At 45.1% G+C, this 20,030-nt stretch overlaps 1 protein-coding gene across 3 annotated transcripts; it reads left to right on the top strand.

Moving 5' to 3' along the window:
* The first annotated feature begins 3,986 nt into the window (after nucleotides 1-3,986).
* prdm15 (PR/SET domain 15) lies at nucleotides 3,987-19,696 on the top strand. Of its 3 annotated transcripts, XM_023962682.1 has the most exons (24): nucleotides 3,987-4,085; nucleotides 4,632-4,671; nucleotides 4,843-4,936; nucleotides 7,819-7,972; nucleotides 8,056-8,208; nucleotides 8,290-8,398; nucleotides 8,472-8,558; nucleotides 8,700-8,897; nucleotides 9,252-9,458; nucleotides 9,532-9,626; nucleotides 9,721-9,808; nucleotides 9,911-10,078; nucleotides 10,794-10,888; nucleotides 12,032-12,163; nucleotides 12,291-12,431; nucleotides 13,492-13,655; nucleotides 13,765-13,844; nucleotides 13,933-14,052; nucleotides 14,154-14,285; nucleotides 14,361-14,444; nucleotides 15,957-16,135; nucleotides 16,209-16,289; nucleotides 16,613-16,834; nucleotides 18,731-19,696. In XM_023962682.1, exons 2-24 carry the CDS (start codon nucleotides 4,638-4,640, stop codon nucleotides 19,262-19,264), a joined length of 3,351 nt encoding a protein of 1,116 aa, XP_023818450.1. In that variant the 5' UTR covers nucleotides 3,987-4,085; nucleotides 4,632-4,637; the 3' UTR covers nucleotides 19,265-19,696. The 3 variants fall into 3 exon arrangements, with proteins under 3 accessions (XP_023818450.1, XP_023818448.1, XP_023818449.1); XM_023962680.1 differs by lacking the exon at nucleotides 3,987-4,085 and having other exon boundaries at nucleotides 4,130-4,671; XM_023962681.1 differs by lacking the exon at nucleotides 3,987-4,085 and having other exon boundaries at nucleotides 4,131-4,671; nucleotides 8,475-8,558.
* The last annotated feature ends 334 nt before the right edge of the window (nucleotides 19,697-20,030 follow it).

Raw genomic sequence — 20,030 nt, 5'->3', positions numbered from 1 at the left:
GTTCTTCACCAATGAAGGGTTCGTGTCCTCAAACGTGGAAACTCAGATCTACCTCTAAGCTATTGTCTGACTTCTGTGCATTTTTCCTGAGCGCTACAGACACGGCCTGACGGCTGGAACATTCTCCAGTTAGACCAGCTCAGTGGCCTTGTGGTTGAGTGTCTGCCCTGAGACTGGAAGGTGGTGAGTTCAAATCCACAGCCAAGTCATACTAAAGACTCTACAAATGTGACCCATTGCCTTCCTGCTTGACCCTCAGCACTAAGTGGATGGATTGGGGCGTTCAACCAACAAATGGGACTTTAACATTAGAATGGTCAGCTTGATAGTCATGCTACGTTCATGTGTTTATATTTATATTAGGACTTGCAGATTTTTAGGTGTATTTGGAACTAACCAGTTCACTCTGATCAAAGCATGGACTGAAGGACAAACTGGATAATAGATTTGAATGAAATGACGGTTCCATTGAAGAACACATATATATGTTTGTTGAGGGACACACCTGGATACCATTTATCAACAGTAATTAGAGTACTTATCACAGTTCTGTGAAGATATCAGGCTGGCTCTTTTCAGATCTGTAACCTGCAGAGATCTTCACTGATGTCCGTGAGGGTTGATGTCGACTGAATCACAAACCTGTTTCCACCGAATGAAATGTGACTAGATGACGTTTCTGTGAGATCCAGGGACGCTGATCTCCAGTTGTGTGTCATGAAGACAGCTGAAGAACAAATGGACTCCTGTTTGTACGACTACCTGAACGTATGTGTGAAGTAACCAGGAATTATTTCAGTAAACAGAGCTGGATGCCCTCCACTGCAGGACAAGATGGTGTGATTATGTTCCCATACATCATTCAGGAGTCTTTATAAACTTAAGTATAATCAGGAGAAAACAAAAGAACCTAACTAATTCTTGATTGAAGTACGCTTAAAGATACGTTTAAACAGAACAAGTCGGCTCATTCAATAGATAACGAAACAGAAAAATTTTCCGTTTTGTGTAGGAATTAGGGCAAGTATCACCTAAAAATGACCCAGTTTGTTTCTATTGAAGGAGAGACTGTGAACATTTGAGAAAACCATTAAAACATCTTTAGCTGCTTCACCCTTATGCTATCCTAGGCACTTTAACATTGGGAGTTGGGTCATCTAGACCCACTAGATTTTGCGCTGTGCCTTTATTTTCTTCATTGATTAGTGATCTTCACTGGTGTCCATGGATTACATGATCCACCTTTATCCACCTTTGTCATGGTAGGAATAACACGTCAATGTAAGGGTGGGGTCATCTGGACCCCACAAGATGGCACAAGGGTTAGTGGATCCTATGATGTTTACTACCATGGGGTGGGGGGTTGATGGAAGTTATCAGGAAGTTGAAGGACCATTAAACTAAAACAAAGCTCTTCATGTATCTATTTGTCTGCATGTGGATGCATCAGAATGGAGCAGAACAGTGAGCTTGGGACCTGCCGGGTGTATTTTCTGCATCACAAATAAGCTCTTCTTCAAACGGCATTTTTTTCATCTGCTCCTTATTCACAACAATTTGAAAAAAGAAGTGCTCAGAATCACAATTTTAAGTTTAATTTTCATTATATGTGTCCTACATCATCAGAAAAATGCCACAAGAACATGTCAGAACACCAAAAATAAATTTTTCATCAGAGTGCATCATTAGCAAAAATACTGCAGTGTTTGTTTCTTTAGATGCTACCAAAGCATTTGTTCGCTCTGGAGAAAGTACAAGTTTCAGTCATTTCCAGGCTGGGATTTTTCCACCTCCATTGGTTAGCATTCACATAGATGTTCTCTCTTATAGCATCTGCCGTCTGGACGTTGACGTATTTCCCACATACGACGGGTATGGATTGGATACCAACACCTGCCTTTCTCTGCAACTGTGATCAGATTAGTTGAACATAGAAAAGCATGTGTTGTAGGATGAGTGTGTGTGTGCTGAAACCGGTGTGTCTGAGCTCGCACGGTGCAGGAAAGGAGGGGGAAGGAGTGCGTGTGGGGTGCATACACATGCAGTCAGTCGCCTTTTTTGGAGTTTAGACCAAAAAAAGGAATAAAGAAAGTTTTGCTTAAAGAAATGAGACTTTTTTTTTTTTTTTTTTTTTGGCTTAACCCACTCTGAGGGTTCGAACGGGGAAGTGAACCCCGAAGGAAGATTAGTCTTCGGCCCTGGAGAAGATCTCCCCTCTCACAGAAAACATACAAAGTGAATGATCCTTTATTTAATTTATTTCAATTTTATAAAAGATCCTTCACTTTGTACATGTCTTCCCTGCGAGGAGTCTTTTTCATATAATTCCCAGACAAAAGTGCTCAATACGACTGGCTGATAGATCCATTATTGAGCACCTGCTCATTTGAGCTCTGCTGAGGAGGATCAGTTCATTGAAATCACGTCAGACTCCACCCTGAGGATGAGGTCTACAGCACAGACACACCCTGGACTCTGCTGGGTGTGGAGAGGGAGCATCCACTCATGTATGCTTCCAGTATACGTCCTATCTTTGGGAGATGTTCTGCTGTTGCCACTTTGAAAACAAAGAACAGAGCTGGGCTCAGTATTGAGCATGACTTGAGAGTTGCAGTAAGAAACCTGCAACCTCGTTCTGAAAGATGTGTAGCACAAAGCAGGCGCATTGCAACCATTAACACAATTTTGTGTTGCTTTTGGCACATTGGTTTAATGTTATTGTTCTTGCCAAAGGAATGATCCTTTATTTAAAATCTATCTAGTCTCTAGCAGCAAGAAAGTTTAAGATTTTGATATGGAATTAAAGTTGAACATATTTAACTTAATTTGTCTCCGTTTTTTCTGTGGTGTGGGGGGTGAACATTTTTCCTCCTCCAAATGGGGGAGACAGAGAAAAAGTTTGAGGACCTCTGATGTAGGCTATTGATCTGGTGGTCAGAACTCCCTCTAGTGGCTGCCTTCAAGAACTGCTGAGGATTTGTTCTTGCTTTGTTTGGGAGTAAGATGTTAACAGTTCCACGAAGGTATACCTGTGAAAAGCAACCTGCTACATTTTCCTCCTAGTTCTGGTGTCTGTCATCCAAAGATGAGCTGTATGGAGTGCTGCATGTCTTAAATTGAGATGTTTTCACACCATAACACAGGTCATCTCCGTAAATGTGACCAGAGGACTCGACCTTGTTTACTTCGTTGAGGATTAGACACATTTGGTACATGTAAGACTTCCACTTTCTCCTAACAGTCACAACTAACATGTAACATGTAACAAGTTTATTTCAAATCAAATCAACATTTACCTGGAAAAAGAAAATATAAGTCAATACATGACTTGGAAAATAAGATTTGAAAGGGGAATGGAAGAAGCGAAAGCTTATAAAAATCCAAACCCCCACTCAACAACAGTCATAACAACAAAACAATGAAATTAAACATTTGACATAATAACTAGGATGCATTTTTAAAGTACCAGTATTCCAAATGAACAATTGCCCGTGTCCTGTTTGTCATTCAGCATGTCCTCCAGTGGTGGGAAAATCCAGCCCTGAAAGGCCGTCGTTTGCCTGTTTTCCAGATACCATGACCCTACTGACGGCCGATTACCTGCATCAGGTGTATCAAGCCAATGAGAACGTGACAGAACACAGTATGCTGGAAAACAGGAATGTGGCCCTTGGTCTCCACCCGTTTCAAACCGTTCTAAGAAACTATAAAAGTTTACGACTGCTTTAACATCCTCTGAAAATTCTCATTCAGTAGTGTTGGGTAATCTAATAGGAAAAGTAATGTTAGATTCCTTTCATGCTTTTGGAAGTTTTTGAGAGGAATTAACTTTTAATGTTTTTTTCTGCAATTATTTTTATTTTTATACTTTTTTAAATATTTTTCAAACAAATGTGTCTATCCTTTTTTTTGCATTTTGTAGTAGTCAATTTTTCTAGGCAGGTTTTGGTTTATTTTTAAGAATGCTATTTGACTACATTTCCCATAATGCCGTTGAGAATATGCTCTTCCGGTCCTGCGCCGTTCCTGGAGCGGATTGGAACCCGGAGTCAGGACTCGCTAAATGAACGGTGTTTTGAGAAAAGGTAACGTGTTTTTTCGGCATTATTCTTTGGACTTGTCGCTCGGCACGCACGCTGTTTCACCGCGAATGCGCAGGCGCAGTGGCTGGCTCTCCGCGCTTTTCGCCGAGCGGCCGCCACTGCTCGGCGCTGGCCGCCGAAAAGCATCGACTCCGGTTTGGGTGTTTGCGTCTCCGGTCCAGCCGCCATGCCGACTGTTCTTTGTTACATTTGAGTGTGGCGGAATCGCTCAGATCGGAGTTAAAACCCGGCTAGAGTTTGGGATCCGCTGAGTTTCTGGATCCCGGCCGCTCCTGAAGCGCGTCTGTCGATGAAAAGCAGCGCCTGCTGTCAGGAAAGCCCGCCGAGCCGCGGCAGTCCGGCTGATGCGTTCAGGTGGAACTGAAGAGTTTCCCGTCATGCACATCTTCCTACAGCCACGTTCTGAAGCACTCCCGCAAGAAGTCCCTTTATGAAAAGCAGCCAGCAGAGTTTAGGGCGAGCTGGACCTGCTGTCAGCGCACGCTTTGTTAGCTGGTAAAGGCTCCATGTTCCTTCTTCTCCATGCAGGTGGAGATGATGGCTGAGCAGACACCAGATGAGTTCATCTGTGAGTATCAATCCGTTTCTCCCCCCAATTCATCTGCCAATCCAAACATCAGAGGTTCCAGTGATCAGTCTGTTAATGCCAGTCATGCTTTTAAAGAATGTAGGCAGTCAAAACTTTAACGCCTGCTTAACATTTAAAGGACTTTTATCAAAAGTATGTCTCACTGCACAGGGTGTGAGGACTGTGGTCAGTACCATGACTCTGAGTGTCCAGAGTTGGGACCTCTTGTGACCGTAGAAGACTCCTTCGTGCTCAGCCGGGCTCGGTGAGTACCACAAAAATACCTCCAAAAAAAGAACCGTTTCCAAACTTAGAACACCTCCACCCCACCAGGTGAGAAGATTCTCTCATCTATGCAGGAGCATTTCATGATCTCACCAACACTGTACACATTCACACGCTACACACAGCATACATACACGTGGTATGCACTTGCATAGTACTAACAAACGCTTGGTACAAATACACGTCACACATTCACATGGTACACATATTTACAGTACACCCACACAGTGTACATTTGGTACACACGCAATGTACACACATACGGTGCACAGACTGACCATATACATACAAACATTAAACGTGCTCACAGTACATACATAGAAGACACGGTACAAACAAACCCATGGTACAACTACGCATGGTACACCTTCACCGTATACATTTAGTAGACGCTCGTACAGGACGAACATACATACCAAACAAATAGACGTTACACAATAACATGGTACACATACTTAAGTTGAACCCGAATTGCTTCCCTACCCCTACGGCTTCTCCTTACCCCTACATTTATTTCTCCAATTGGAGGGATATGAAAAAAAAATAATGCCTCTAAAAATGGGTGTTACTACCTACCGCTTAATGACCGCGACAGACTGACGACCTGTCCAGGGTGTCCCCTGCCTTCGCCTGTCATTGGCCGGGATAGGTTCCGGCAGCGACGTGACTCTGTAAGGGACGAAACGGAGGAAGATGAATGAACACCGCTTGATGACGTCAATAGCCGCCGGTCAACTACATTAGCGCGAAGCTGCTCTGGCTCAGAAATCGATAACAGCATCAGTTTTTTATTTTAAAAAGTCACCGAAAACAAACACTTAACATTTAATTGTAAACTTGTGTGCTTCAGAGCACACCCACGCAAAGAAATGCATCTCCTCTCTGCGCCACAGTGTCAAGCGGATTACCCTACAGGCAGAGGGATAGTCAACCCTAAGTCGCTACGGCTCCCCCTTAAAAAAAGCCCTTTCAGACACCACTACAGCTTCAAATACCCCTACAACTGGAGTCATAGGGAGGAGCCAGAGGGGTAGGAAAGCAATTTGGATTCGACCTTAGTGTATACACACACCTACACAGTGTACAGATGGTATACACTCACACACTGTACACAGACGGTGCAAAGACACACACAGAGAAATACTCATTGTACACAAACCCATGGTATACACACATGGTGCACAAAACCAACACTAACGCACGGTACAGATACACACTCAGAATACATATACGACACATTCACACACTGTACACATAGTACACACATGGTAAACAGAAACACAGTACATGTACTTACACACATGTTACATGCAAACCTAGTACACTCACATCGTACATGTCCGCTGTACACATAATATGCATTCAAGCGGTATACACACTGCACACATTAAAACAGTTGATTCACACATGTTACACATGTCTTGTACACTTATGCACTATACAATCACACTCAGTAAACACACACTGTACATACACTTGATATGCATTCCGATGTAAACATACACATTGAAACAGTACATTCAAACACTTAACACTAGTCATGGTACACTCAGACATGGTACACATAAATACAGTGCACACACACTGTAAACACACTGGACATGCATTCTAATGCTAAACATACACAGAATACACTTGCACAGTGTACACACACGTAATGTACACACACACACCCTGCAAACACGCACATACACCTGATAAACATCCTCACAGTACACATTCCTGTGTTACTGCGTACTAATCGATAGTTGGTGAATTCATTGGCGTTTCTTATAACTAGTCCATCATTAGGATGCTCGTATTTTTATTTTGGTGATTGTTACTTCATCACAACAATACTTTCTGGTGATGAGTCTGTCACAGTGGTAACGTCTGTTCTGAGGCCACATTTATATCAGATAAGCAGCAAAATTAAGCATGTGGGTGAAAATGTGGAGAAACGTCTCCCTCATTCTTGTTGAATGGATTCGATGGTTGAAGTCTGAAGAACAAGACATATTTGCAATTTAAATCTTTCCTCGGAACAGAGCGTCAACTCTGAATGGTAGAGTCCAGATGTTAAGTGTGATGTGAGGCATCCAGTGTGTGTCTGTGTAGGATTTCTACAACTTCCATTCCTAGAGTCAAGAAAGCTGCGGTCCAGTTTAATTTTGTAAATACTGTACAGACGAACTAAAGGTAAATCTCGGTTCCAGCCTGAAATAAAAAACTTGTATTTACAGATACTTTTCTCAGATGTCCAACAGTTGAAGCTTGAGGAGGCTTTAAGCTTTTAATTACAAAAAAAAAACATTTGTAGCAAACTCTACCTGCCTCTGTTGAAGTTGTCACCCAAAGTGAGGTAAATACCCCAAGACCTGAGCTTTTTTGTGTTTTACAGGTTAGTTCTGATGCAAAGTCTGGGATTGAGTCCATAGTTCTAAGACCTGTTCACTAATGGAAGTGTCCAGCTGTGAGCTCCATCAGGAAATGAACACAGTTCAGTAAAAGTCATGACCTTTTGGATAAACTGTTGGACTTTGTGTCCATGTTTGCACATTTGGCTCTTAGCGAATTTCCATCGAAGCTTGTTCATTTACTCTTTTGGCGGTCATGGTGCAGAGGTAGAGCGGTCGACCTCTGATCGAATAGTCGCAGGTTCAGTTCTCGCCCTACCTGCCCATCTGTTGAAAGTGTCCTTGGGCAAGAACCGCACATTGCTCCTGGTGGTTGGAGGTTGGTCCAGTGTTGGTCAGCGGGGCCGCCCTCAGTGTGTGAATGTGTGTGAGAGTGGGACGGTACAGTGCTTTGGAGCCTCTAAGACGGTAGCAAAGCACTATATATGTATACGCCATTTACCTTTTGCCATTTGTTGTGGGTCAGGTCTTCTTTACCCAACAGCCTTGAGATCAGAGAGGTGGCGAATGGAGAGGAAGGGGTGTTTGTTCTCCGACGGCTGGTCAAACGGACTCGCTTTGGGCCTTTTGAGGCCAAGAGGGTTTCCAGCGTGGAAAAGGAAGGAGCTTTTCCTCTGAAGGTGCAGCCTGATGCTTTTCGGCCACAGAGACCTGTGCTGCTAACAGTGTGGTTGCTAACTGAAGCCTTTCTTCCAATGAGCAGGTTTTTCTGAAGGAGGGCATGGTGCTGTGTTTCGACTGCAGCAGTGAGGAGGACTGCAACTGGATGATGCTGGTGCGACCTGCCACCGACCACAGGCACCAGAACCTGACCGCCTACCAGCAGGACGATGACGTTTACTTCAACACCTCCCAGGTATACTCGGCGCAGGCCCCAGCTGAAGTGTGAGCTGCCGTTGGCGGTGGCTTTTGGCTCTCATGCATTTGCGTTTTCCAGGATGTGCTGCCGGGAACAGAGCTGAGGGTCTGGTATGGAGCTTTCTACGCCAAGAAGATGGAAAAACCCATGTTGAAGCCTCCGCTTCCGTCACTGATGTCTCCCCCAGGTAAAACGCCGAACCGAGTCATCACCGGCAGTCGCCATGACAACATGTTTATCGTTTCCGTTTCCTGTTTAAGCAGACGTAGTGCCTTCGTCTACTAAAATAGAGCCCTCAGAAATTATTGAGTCCAATATGGCTCCGGTGATTGAAAACAAGAATTTGGGTAAGTTTATAGTTGTTTTTGCATCATCTGTTGTCTATAACCTTTATTTTATTTTTATTTTTTACAGTTTTCACTTGTTTATCCTCTGCAGACAGTAAATCAAAGTGCCACGGCTCACGCTTCACTTCTGTTGATTTACAGACAACACCGTGAGTCCTGTCAGCGACAAGACGGTAACCGTGCTTCCCATGGAAGCGCTTTTGCACCAGGAGGAGGACCCGCCAGTTCCCGAAGGGGGGAGCGGCGCCCCTCAGCCGTGCCGTAAGAGCGGCCCAAGCCGAGGGAAGAGAGCCAGGGCTCGGCGGCTAGGGCCTTCAGCTGCAGCAAACAGAGTCAGAGGTTAGAAATGAGAAACAGAAGCTACATTTACTCCTGTACTTCGGAATACATCAGCACAGTCATGGCTAAGACTTCCACAGTCTTAGCCATGACTGTGCTGATGTATGCTGAACTTGTCTATGGCTACAGTCATCCCACTTCCAGTGAAAAGTCTGTTTCGAGCTTCCACGTTCAAAACTTGCAGGTTTTTACAACTCTGAAGGTCACTAAACAGCAATTTCCGTCAGATTTTAGTGTTAGAGCTAAACAGTTTTACCTGAAGGTGGACCTTCTGATCCTTCATATTGTTTGCCGCTGCGTTCGGATCCATCCTAGCTTTTTTTTCTTCCTGATGCTGGGTCTGTCTTTGTGTAGATGCGAGGCCCCCGGCGGAAGGGTCAGCGCCCAGGCCCCGAGAGGCGGCGGCGGCAGACGGCAGGAGCCTGCTGAGCTCGGCGGCGGACGGCGCGGTTGTCCCGAAGAGGCACAAAACGCGGGAGCACAAACGGGTTTACCGCTGCTCCCTGTGCAGCAAGATCTTCCAGAACAGCAGCAACCTCAACCGGCACATCCGCTCTCACGGTTGGTGCCGGCGCAGCGCGGTTGGCTCCGTCGCTTCCAAATGGAGAACACTGAACTTCTCCTTGTTGTCCAGGTGATAAGCTGTTCAAGTGTGACGAATGCGATAAGTTATTCAGCCGTAAGGAGAGTCTGAAGCAGCACATCTCCTACAAGCACAGCAAGAATGTGGTGAGTGAGCCTCCCAATGGCTGCCTGAAGACTTCCTTCCTCCAAATCACGTCTTCGTTTATTTATTTATTTGTTTTTTTTTGATTTCTGACAGCCTGACAAAGAGTACAGGTACAAATGCAACACCTGCGAGAAATCCTTCCGGCTCGAGAACGCTTTGAAGTTCCACAACTGCCGCACAGGTGCACAAACGTCTCCTCAGATTAGTTTTCTTCCACACCTTGGAGGCGCCTTCCTGACGGTCGCCATGGAACCCGCTCTAATGTGCCTGACTTTATCTCTAGATGACAAGACGTTCCAGTGTGACATCTGCTCGCGGTTCTTCTCCACCAACAGCAACCTCTCCAAGCACAAGAAGAAGCACGGCGAGAAGCTCTACTCCTGCGAAATCTGCAACAAAATGTTCTACCGCAAAGACGTGATGCAGGAGCACCACAGGAGACACAGCGTGGGTGAGTCCCGCTGATGCTCAACAGAATTCCCATGCGTGAGTTAAAGGCTTCTATTCAATGAAAGTCCCACTCCAGTCATCCTTTGATCTATTGTCAAAGCGTTCCCAGTGGTCTTTTATTTATGATTATGCCGGTTTTTTTTTAGCCAAAATCAGAAAAGCCTGTCGTTTTCTAGAACACAGTTTCTGAAGAGTGGCAGGAGTTCATTAGAAATTCACCCCTGAGTTCTGGGCATGATTTTTGGCGCCTCTCTGTTTTCTGTTAATGCGTGCTCTCTCTCACGCTAGCTTACAGCCCTCACACCCCCAACATAAAATTATCGGTGCAAACAAAAATGGCGAGCAATCCTCGCCGTACAGTTTAGATCCAGATTCTGGCTCCTATGAGGAAAACAAAGACTTTTTGGCTGTAAGTGGATGCATTAAAATGATGCGGAGCAGGGAGCTTGTGACTCACCCGTTAAATGCCCTACATAACACATACGATCTTTTTCAGACTGCATTTTCCATCTGCTCCTCATTCACAATGATTTGAATAAAGAAATACTCAGAAATGAGCTTGATACTCTAAATAGATCATCAGAAAACTGCCACAAAAAACACGATTTTCCCAGGAGTGGGTCTTTAATTCATTGTCACAGGCAGGCGATTTTCTTAACCGTTCACGGGCGAAGTCTTTTAGTCAAATTTTAGTCAAAAGTATCTCTTGTGGACAGGACCAAAGCATATGAAGAGAGAAGAGCTGGACACCAATGGAGAAGAAGGGACAAAGTACAGAAAGGAGCCGTCTCCATGTCCCATCTGCGGCAAGGTAAAGTCCTGCGCGAGCAGCGGGTGACCCAGCACCGTTCAAGGCCCGCCTCCTCTCCCCTCTACCCCTCTGATGTCAGCTCACACTGCAGTCTGAGAGCAGATCATTCCTGTCGCTGCTGTCGGCGCTTTGATATAAGTGAGACCCCGATAGATGAGACGAGACGCTCAGGATGAGTTGGAAAAATGAACTACAGCTGCCAAAAAAAAACCAAGGTTGTGTCCATGTTTGGATGGGCACACTTCCAGTGCATTCTGCAGACACGGAGGCTGTGTGCTGCGTTGGAACGTGGCGTTTTACTCTCCGTTCATGCAAGCATCCCTCTGCACTCGAGGTCTCTTCTGTGGAGAGCGTTAGGGCGAGTTCAGGTGGGCACAAGTCTGATGAACAAGAAGAAAGCCTTAAACTCATTGAAGTCATATGCGAACTGGACTGAGTGACTCCTCCCCCCTGGGTTTTAAACAGGAAGTACCCACCCGCTGGCTCCAAGAAGCCAAAATCCCATAGACTTGTACAGAAAAATAAAGTTATTACTCAGTCATCCTACTGGTCAGAAACATGTCTAACATGTTCTTGATAAACTTTTCATGATGTTTTCTCAACGTATAAATTGACCAATCAGATGTCTCATAAAAAGTAGGTGATCTCCCATTGAAAATTCGAAACGTTCAACAGATTCTCCAGAGTGGTGGGGGGTGTGGCTTTCCAAGAAGCTCACACCTGAATGGTCAGAGTGGTTGCCATAGAAACGTGGACTCAGACAGATCACTGCTTGCCAACGATTTCTGGCTCAGAGTAATACATTGGTGACTGAATTGGCTTCATCTTGTATGGATAACGTCACATCACTCAGTCCAGTTCTCTTATATAGTTAATGCTTAAATTCCATATAGAAAACTGATCAAATAGAAAATTGATCAATTTTTATTTTTTTGGGTTGCAAAACACAGGAACCTGTGTGCTTCTGTTTCTACAAAACAGGTTTAAGATGTTGGGAACTCCCGGGAAAGGAACATGAGTGTCGAATGCAGGAACGTTTGCTGTTTGAGAAAACTTCGAGGAAATGTCCACACATTACCTACAGAGTGGTTTTTTCAGCCATCTGTTGACACAGCCTTTGAAATGCACACCTCCTCCGCACAGGTGTTCTCCTGCAGGAGCAACATGAACAAGCATCTGTTGACCCACGGCGACAAGAAATACACTTGCGAGATCTGCGGCAGGAAGTTTTTCCGCGTGGACGTCCTCAGAGACCACATTCACGTGCACTTCAAGGTGAGGCCGTCGTCTTCTGTGGGTCGTCATTTGGAAGAGAAACGGAGGAGGCGGGTGTTCCAGGCAGCCTGCAAGCGCCTACCTTCAGCATCCGCCCAACAGTGATAGGATGGTGTTCTGTCTGCAGGACATCGCTTTAATGGATGAGCAGGAAAGAGAAGATTTCATCAAGAAGATCGGCATCTCCGCTGACGACAGCGACGAAACCGATGAGGACGAAGATGAAGACGACCCTGAACACCACAAGTACAACTGTAAAAAGTGTCAGGTGAGTCATTCTGCCTTTGCAGCATATTTTAAGTTCTTTTAATGATATTTCCTATCATTTTTATGCTGATGATATTCAGCTTTATGTGAGTTTTAAACCCCAGGATGTTTTTAAAATACAGATTTTACGCAGGTGTCTGGATTCAGTCAAGAGTTGGATGAATAAGGACTTTCTCTAACTAAATGAAGCCAAAGCTGAGGTCTTAGTCTGTGTTCCTAAAGTTACCTTCCCCAGATAGTCCAGTGGGTTGCTCCACTTGCTTCCTTTATCAAACCCTCTGTCATGTCATGAACCTCGGGGTAACCCTCGACCCGGTTTTATCCCTTGACTCTCATGTCGGGCCACTTGTTCGCTCTTGTTTTTATCATCTTAAAAACATTGCAAAACTGAGTCCAATTGTGTCTCCGTCTGAGATGGAGATGCTCACCCACGCTTTTATATTTTCTCGTCTGGATGATTGCAACTCCATCTTTACATGTTTTAGCAAAAAATCTTTAGAACGGCTCCAGGTTGGCCAGAATTCTGCGGAAAGGCTTTTAACCAATTTTAAACTCCCAGTTTTAACACACACAGCTCTTAATTTCCAAGCACCGGTCTGTGTAAAAGACCTTGTGCAGCTGTCCACTCTCAGCAGGTCCCTGAGATCATGTGACCAGGGTCTGCTGGTTGTTAGGAGAACACGGTTAAAAACTAAAGTCGATGGAGCCTTTTTTGCAGCAGTGGCTCCATCGCTCTGGAACTCCCTTCGTCTCAGCCTCAGATCTGCAGACTCAGTGTTTCCTTTTAAAGAGCAGCTAAAAAGCCATCTTTTTAAAATGGCTTTGTCATAACTCTTTTTATATTCTGTTTTACCGTGTTTTGCTGTGAAGCATTTTGTGATTTTTATCTTGAAGGCGCTATAGAAATAAAGTTTATGGTTATTATTTTATTCTGCCTGAGCTGGTTCTTGCTGCACTGTGGTCATGTGACGGGAGCTGCCAGATGAGGGCAGTCCTCCCCAGATGTTCGGATTACAGCAGCAGAAATGCAGACACTCATTTTTGTACGTTTTTCTCTTTAGTTATCATTTGCTAAGGGTAAAGAATATCTGAAGCACATTATGGAGCAACACAAAGAGAAAGGCTACGGCTGTGCCATCTGCAACCGCCATTTTGCCCTGAAGGCCACGTACAACGCACATCTGGTCATCCACAGAGAGCAACTGCCAGACCCTGCAGTGCAAAAGTAAGACGCAAACACATGCAAGAACTCGTGGTTTTGATCTGGTGCCTAAAGAGAACATGCCGTGTTTGGCATCCTTGCGTTGACTGCCACCATCTGTGATCTCCTAAAGGTACATCCACCCATGTGAGATCTGTGGAAGAATCTTCAACAGTATCGGGAACCTGGAAAGGCACAAGATCATCCACACAGGTGAGATCTGCCAGCGTCTGTCGGGAAATGTCTTCGACGGGGATTATCTTGGTGTGGCTGACGGTTGATGGATGTGCTTTAAACCCAGGAGTGAAGAGTCACGGCTGCGAACAATGCGGCAAATCATTCGCGAGGAAGGACATGCTGAAGGAGCACCTCAGGGTTCACGACGACAACAGGGACTACCTGTGTGCAGAGTGCGGTAAAGGTGAGCGTCCACCGTTATTGCTTTTTTTTTTTTTATGTCACTGTGTAAAGAGCTCAGAAGACACGGAGCAGCCAGTGTTTCTTGACACTTCTCCCTCTCAGGCATGAAGACCAAGCATGCTCTGAGGCACCACATGAAGCTTCACAAGGGCATCAAAGAGTACGAGTGCAAAGAATGCAACCGCAAGTTTGCCCAAAAGGTCAACATGTTGAAACACTACAAGAGACACACAGGTGACTTCAAGGACCTGCACATTTTATGGTGTTGATCCCTGCGTTGGCATCTGAGGTCTGCTCCTATGCTTAAAGGGATCAAAGACTTCATGTGCGAGTTGTGTGGAAAGACGTTCAGTGAGAGGACCACTCTGGAGACGCACAAACTCATCCACACAGGTGAGGGGCTCGTGTTCTGAAGCTAGACTCGTGCTGGATCTACGCTTCCTGTACAGCACAGGTGTCCAACTCCAGCTCCAGTGTCCTGCCTGTTGTCCCGCTAAGCCAGTGCTTCTCAAATGCCATGCCAGGGGGGTGCACGGTAGTGGCGGTTTTAGGCACAGGTAATACGGGCAATTGTCAGGTGCGCAGATTTAACGTGGGGGCGGTGGTGACACAGTGCTTGGAAAAAAATCTGCCCCACTATTCGGTTCCTATTGTCTGTTAAATCACAGAGTTTGTAACAGCCTGAAACCTGTGAATCCCCGTCCCTGCAGTTGCTCCCGTCTCCTGTCACACGCGTGTGTCAAAACAAAAGGGGAGGGGCAGTGGGCTCAGGCTGCCAGGTGGAACGGGGCACATAGAGAGCTGCAAGCGGTGCCTGTTGCGCAACACCAGAATCATCACGTGCCTTTAGATTCCTCAGCTCATGCTAATAATATCATTCTTTATGAACTATTGTAGACATTTTGATGATGTGTCTTTATTTTCCATAAATGTATTCTTTGTCTGCCTGTGGTTTAGTTGGTGTCAGTTTTTGACAGAAAGACAGCAGGTAATGCAGGAAAACAGCTGCACTTTATGAGATCATAAATAAATAATCCATCATTTAGAAAAAAATCCAGAACAATGTTTTCTACCTATTTCTTCAGACTAAAAACATAAAATATATTGGTGCTGCTGTGTTAATGTTTCAGGTCAATTTACATTTAATATTATTTATTGATTGAATTATTTTTCTCAGCATCAAATGGTTCAGTTGGTCAAAATGTTTCTAGTTTAAATAAGGAATGATAGATTTTTATTTTTATTTCAGACACTTTAAGATACTTTCCTGTTTTAGACTTTAACTGGGTTGCTGTGTGACAAAATAAAGTTAATATATGTTGAACGTGGATTACATTGATTTTTTTTCTTTTGTTATTGTTAAACGATACAATTCTAGGTATACTTACACAATTTTTATAGAGACTAACCAAATATGTTGTCACCATGCGAGTGTGTGGGGTGGGGGTTATGGGGGGGCGCAAAAAATGTTCTTTTTCCTAGGGGGGCCTGGCAAAAAATAATTGAGAAGCACTACACTAAGCGATCGACAGTTGTGTTTCTGTTGACTAGGAAATTGCGCAAACTGGATTTGTAACATTGAATTTGTCTAACGGAAACACGGCAGTTTAAAAAAAACTTTTAGCAAAGGTTTTGTGCTTGGAGGACGGGGCTTTTGAGGTGAATCGAAATTTAAATATTTAGCAACACTGCAATGGAAACCATTATTTTCTAGTTAGATGAATTGGATAGCGATTGTTTCTGTTTGCTCATTTATTGATTTTAAGGTGGAATTCACCACCTCAATATTATTTAGGAACGTCTAAAGCAGAAGTGTGATTTCTGAGTAAACATCTGTGTCTTCTCTTCCCTCATTTGAAGTAGAGCTCTGGAGAGTTGAACTTTTCCTCACTTTTTCTGCTGCAGTTGGAAAAACGTGGAAATGTGAGACGTGCGATAAGAAGTACCTGACAGAGTACATGCTGCAGAAGCACGTCCACCTGACCCACGAGAAGGTGGAGGCCCAGTCCTGCCACCTGTGTGGGACCAAGGTGTCCACCCGCGCCTCCATGAACCGACACCTGCGGCGCAAACACCCCGACTCGGTGAGAGAGCGGATGGCACGCCGCAGCCCCGCTGGAGCCGCAGAGCTGATGTCATTCCTTCTTGTGCCTGCAGGCGGCGTCTTTGAGGAGCGACGACTTTGATGATCTCCAGGAGAACTCTGCAGTCAGTAATTCTTCTGTCAGTCATGTTCAGGTGAGACCTCCTTTTTGTGAAGTCTGCATGCGATTTGCTCAGAGTCCCTGCTGGAGTTTTTATCCTGGTCTGGCTGTAGTTTGCAGGGAGCATGCACTCCAACCTGCTCTTCTCAGACCTGAAAGCATTCCAGACTAAGGAATTCCGATCATTTCAACTGGTTTAGCGTCATTTAGCCTGAATGAACCACAATGAGAGGAAAACCTCTGAAGCTCTAAACTAAATTCTTGGTTATTTACGTCTTAAACTATGAATTCCAGCAACATGACAACAGGGGGTGGGGCTTTTAGTTTCCCTTTTATCTGAAATGAATTCCTCTGCAGTCCACGCTGTCCCTGGAAAAGGACGGGATGTCCCTGGATCGGCCTGCGCGACCTTCCCGGCAGCCCAAGAGGAAGCAGCGAGCCGTAGCCGAGCCGGAGCTCTCCGACACCGACGACTACGGGGACTTCAGTGAGGCGAGGCAGGAGCCCGTCGCCGAGTTCAACACCGTCATCGTCGGGGATGAGACGGAGACGGACTCTGCCGTGCAGAGCATCCAGCAGGTGCTCACGCTTTCAGCAGCAAAAACAAAACGCATGCTCCCCCTGTACAGCAAGAAAGGCTTTGAACGGGGCTGAAGAAGAGCAGAAACGACGACAGCTTCATGTAAAAACTCATTTACACTGCCAAAGGCAGACGGGCCTTCTGAGGTTGTGATAAACTCAGGGCTAAAGACACCGGACCACAGACAGACGAGCATCACACAACGAAAAACTGACTCCACTCCAGACAGAAATACACACTACTGATGTCAGGAGGTGACTAAACTCTGGAATTATGAACAATATGAACCACAAGAAGCAGCTGTGGAAATGAAACTGAAGGCTGGAATGAACAGGGAAGAAAAGACCAATCTAATCACTTTAAGCTGTAAGCACACGGGGAGGAAGGTTCACCTGACTGAAGCAGAAGATAATAGAAACTGCTGTAAATGATTCCAAAATCCTTGATAATGGATTGTTAGATGATCCGAGTTTGAGGTTCAATCCATTAAGGCAGGTCTTTTCATGGATTTAAAGTCAGAACGTTGAGTTGCAGGAGACAAACAGTCAGATAAACTCTAATGTGGTCCTGTACACTAAACTCGTCTTTCCACAACAGCATCCAAGAATTTTTACAAGTCTTTGTTTACTTTTCATGTTTTTTTTCTGCACAAACTTAAAATGAATGAATAAATAATGAATATTTATTTTTAAAGCACTTTACAGCACTAGGGTATCTAATGGGGTTAACAACAAAAAGAGAATAATAATTGAGAACAGAAATTTAAAAAGAACAGCATAAATCTACAAATGGGAACAAATTCCATGAAAAACTGAAATATATTAAATAAAAAGGGGGAAAGAAAGTTAGATGCCACCAACTGTTATAAAGGTATTAAAAGACCCTTTTCAATGGAAATGGTGTTTTTGGAGTATTTCTTTATTCAAATCATTATGAATTTGGGAGTAAATGCTGTTTGAAAACGAGTGTTTTTGTGATGTAGAAAATATGCTGTATGGGCCCCCAGCTCCCTGTTCTGCTCCATTCTGATGGATCCACCTGCAGACAAATAGATCCATAAATGTTTTTGTTTTCCTCGTCTGAGCTGGAATCTGGATCCAAACTGTACGGCTGGATAGCCCCAAAATAGCTTTTACCATTTTAGTTGCTCTAGTAATGTTAGTTTGGGGGGGGTGAGGGGCTGTAAGCTAGCAGGAGAGAGCGTTAACATAGAGCTTTCAGCAACGGGGAGGGGAATGGTGGCGGGGTTGCTGCGCACCAACAGTCCCGTCCCCAACTCAAAGGTGAATTTCTAATGAACTCCTGCCGTTCGGCAGAAACTATGTTCTAAGAAAAATGGCAATTTCTTTTAATTTTTTTTGCTAAAAAAACGGCATAAACATACTAGAAGACCACTGGGAACGAAAATGGATCAAGGTGATCAGAGTGGGGCTTTAAACTGATATTTAAAACTGTCCGTCTTAATATAATTGAATTTCAAACACTGGAGGAGCTGACATACAAGAGTAAAAATAACCTGCATAAATTCATCTTTAGTAGTAGTTTAGTAGTAGGGAGCCGGTTTAGCTCGTGCTGGTTTGCGGCGCCTTCCGTCCGTGAAACCAGAGTTCGACTCCGGCTGCTCCCTGTTCCCTTCTCTACTTCTGTGCCGGTCCCAAGCCCGGTTGCTTTGAGAGGGTTGCGTCAGGAAGGGCTTCCGGCGTAAAACATTGCCAAGTTTACCATGCGACTGTGGCAACGCTGTGGCAACCCCTGATGGGAAAAGCCGAAAGAGAAACAGTAGTAGTTTAGTAGTAGATTAGATATAATAATCTGAATTTTTTTCCGTGCGTTTCTTCTCTCTCCATCAGTAAATGTTCAGTCTCTGTGGTTGACCTGGATAACTCTCATTTCAGGTGGTCGTCCTGGCTGACCCGAACACTCCATCAGCCCCCTCCCCCAACAGCTCTGTAGGGCTGACCAACATTACGGTGACTCCCATCACCAGCCACGCCCCCGCCCAGTTCACCAGCCTGCAGCCTGTCGCCGTGGGTCATCTTACCGCCAGCGACCGCCCCCTCACGCTGGACAACTCCATCCTCACCGTCACCTTCGACGCCGTCAGCGGCTCCGCCGTGCTCCACAACCGCCCGGCCGAGCTCGTGCACGAGGCCGTGGGCTCCGCCGGCGGGGCCCCGCAGTCTGTCGCCCATTTCATCAATCTCACCACTCTGGTCAATCCCATGAGCCACCAGATGGAGGCCCCGACTCTGGCTTGGAGGCCCGTACCGCCGGCCGAGGGCAGCCAGGTTACACAGGTGGTGGAGGGGGCCCAGGGTGAGAGCCAGGAGTGCCAGAGCCAGGGCGGTGAGCAAGGGCGGGGCAGCCAGGGGCAGCCATCGCCCCTGCAGCAGCAGAGTGGCTCTGCTCAGCAGATGTTTAGCTACTGAGAGACTGTGGGCTGCTGGTCACCCCACAGTCTCTGACACCATTATAAACTGGAGGAGATTTTTCTCAGACAGAACAAAACTATTTTTCACCCTGATGCCTCACCAACCTCATGGAAACCAGTTCTTTTTGGTTTGTTTTTATACATAATTCTATATAAATATTGACAAAGTTGCGGTCTTGCATACGTTTGAAAGAAGAAAAACCCTGATTTAGCACCGACAATAGAAACCAAAGCAACAGGCTAAACTTTCAAATGCCTTAGCAGCCTTTTAGAACACGTTTTCCACGGAGAACCCGAACAGAACCAGGAGGAACTCCATGAAACTCAGCCCACCTCCACCGGGGTTACTGATCAAACCCTTTTTTTGAATCATGTATGCTGTAATTATTGCTGGTCTGAGCTCAAAAGAACCTTTTTATTTAAAAACAAATGTCTCTTTTGAGTTTTTTTGTGGTTTGAACCAAAAGTGAACCATTTTTAAATACAAATTTTGCAAAGGTGTTTGCCTCGATTTTAGAAAAAATATTAAAAATATTCTGAAGGGGTTAGGATTTGTAGATTGGACTTTACATACCAGATGTGTTTGTGGGAGCGTGTGTGGGTGTCGGTGGATGTGTCCTTATGTGTATTTGTGTGCGAGATGTGCATGCATGCATGCATGTGTGTATGTGTGGTTTATCTGCTTGTGTATATATATCCTATGTATGCGTGGTGTGTGTATTTTCATGTATCTGTGTGTGTTATGTGCATGCATGCATGCGTGT

This window comes from Oryzias latipes, chromosome 14, assembly GCF_002234675.1.
Source record: "Oryzias latipes chromosome 14, ASM223467v1".
NCBI lineage: Eukaryota > Metazoa > Chordata > Actinopteri > Beloniformes > Adrianichthyidae > Oryzias > Oryzias latipes.
Note: the sequence above shows the minus strand (reverse complement) of the source record. Positions and strands in the feature narration are given on the sequence as shown.